Here is a 1,826-nt window from a genome sequence, read left to right on the forward strand (position 1 = left end):
TATAATTATTATTATTATTATTTTTTTTATGAATGCAGATTTGGTGAGCATAGGTGCCTTGTTTCCAAAACAAGCTTTGAGCAATGGTGTATATTAATATTGACTTTTTAAATATCAGAATATCTTCAGTGGAATTTTAGCATTTGCTAAGGGTTTGAACATTGTAAAAGTTCACTGGTATTGACACTGACTATTGAAATGTCTGGTATTGGTACTGCATTACACCGTGTCCTAACTACACACGACGCCGCGACATGCGATTAAAGGTATCTTTTCCATGTTAATCTGAGGTTTTGTCCTAACTAGCCACAACGACGACACATGAAATTTCTATTTTAGAAACGGTTTCTATTTCCACGACGTCGCGGCTAGAACAACAACATACAAACTAATGAAAGTGATAATCTCAAATACAGATTATGTGCTTTATTCAATGTTAAAAGTGTCTAATGTGAGTTTGACTATCATATTGCGTGGCATTTATAGACATACTTAAAGCAACAACAGACAGTTTACCTCAAATAATAAATTAAAGCAAAAATGTCCGTTAAAACTGTGACTCACTGCGAACCAACAAGCGTATTCCATAACAAAGATGGTATCAGTCACTCAGTATGTACATTTAGTAATGTTAAAAAGGTTTAATATTTATGAATTGGATTATAAACTTATCCATTTCGTTGCGAGTGCAGAACGCTTCCAGAGAGAGCCCGCCCACTCACGCTTCTGATTGGCTGTGATATTTGATTGATTCTGTCAGGTCGCGGTGCCACGTCACGTCTAGTGTGGGCACCCAAATTGCTTGTCGCGTGTAGTTAGGACACAGTGTTACACAGAAATGTGTGTTCCCTGTTGTACGTCTCACCTTAATCGTATGTGTGCAGGTAACCTGTATAAAAACCATGGCACCAGTTTTAGTCTGTCCAGTCTGGCTCTGCCTAATAAAGCTCGAGAGAAGAACACGCCATTCCCCAGCCTCAAAGGTACATACATCCTCTCGGATCTCTCCGTGCGACCTTCTCGCTTATCCACCCATTTCGCCCCGTCTCATTTTTCCAGTCTAGTCCAGTTCTCTTCTATTCTTCTTCTTCTTCCTCCTCTCCTTCTCTCCAAATCCTTTCCTCATCTTTCTTTTTTACCTCTGGCTTTACGAAGGCAGTGTGACTAATGGTTGAATCACTCCAATTAGATTGAACTTGTTATATAACTTCCACTGAATTCAAGTAATTTAAGGGTCAAATAAGTAGATGTTAATTCTACTACAGTAATTCTGTAGTTTAAGGAAGACTAACACTACATCTGTTTAGTACAGGCATTAGGTTTAGAAAGGCTCCAACCTTTTCATTGTTCTACTTTTTCCTCTTCTTCCTTTATGATTTGTTGTATTTCTTTTAAAGAATATTTTAATTTTGATTTAACAGAGGACACAGATCAAGGTTTGTGGGAATGTTGCCTGATTTCTTTGCCCCACATGTCTTTTATCCAGTGTTGCTGCCCTGAAAGTGATGAATATCTTGCCTCCTTTTTGCACTGTGAAGAAACTGATTTAGTGGAAAATAGTGAATAAATGCTGTGCTTTTGAACATTCTAATCATCAAATAATTAAGCAGCATCAAAAATATTAAGCAACTTTGATAATAATAAGAAATGTGACACTAAACACTGGAGTAATTGCTGCTGAAAATTCAGCTTTGTCATAACAGCAATAAATTCGATTTAAAAATCTGTTTAAGTAGATTCTTTTTTTATTGTAATATTATATTGTATGTATGAATTATTTTGTAATAATTATTTTACATCATAATAATATTTCACAATTTTATATA

At 35.7% G+C, this 1,826-nt stretch overlaps 1 protein-coding gene across 16 annotated transcripts in view; it reads left to right on the top strand.

Moving 5' to 3' along the window:
* The window catches only part of LOC107663951 (MAP kinase-activating death domain protein-like), a 39,548-nt gene that overhangs the window by 8,206 nt on the left and 29,516 nt on the right, over positions 1–1,826 (top strand). For 11 of the 16 annotated variants that reach the window (XM_016454361.1, XM_016454363.1, XM_016454366.1 and 8 more), the window contains 2 exons: positions 885–983; positions 1,398–1,436. The exons of 1 other annotated variant lie outside the window; for it this stretch is intronic. In XM_016454361.1, coding sequence (XP_016309847.1) covers positions 885–983; positions 1,398–1,436 — 138 coding nt within the window. The remainder of the gene's footprint in view (positions 1–884; positions 984–1,397; positions 1,437–1,826) is intronic. 4 more of the 16 variants (XM_016454364.1, XM_016454371.1, XM_016454368.1 and 1 more) reach the window with 1 other exon arrangement.

Source organism: Sinocyclocheilus anshuiensis, unplaced genomic scaffold (assembly GCF_001515605.1).
Source record: "Sinocyclocheilus anshuiensis isolate Anshui unplaced genomic scaffold, SAMN03320099.WGS_v1.1 scaffold2129, whole genome shotgun sequence".
NCBI lineage: Eukaryota > Metazoa > Chordata > Actinopteri > Cypriniformes > Cyprinidae > Sinocyclocheilus > Sinocyclocheilus anshuiensis.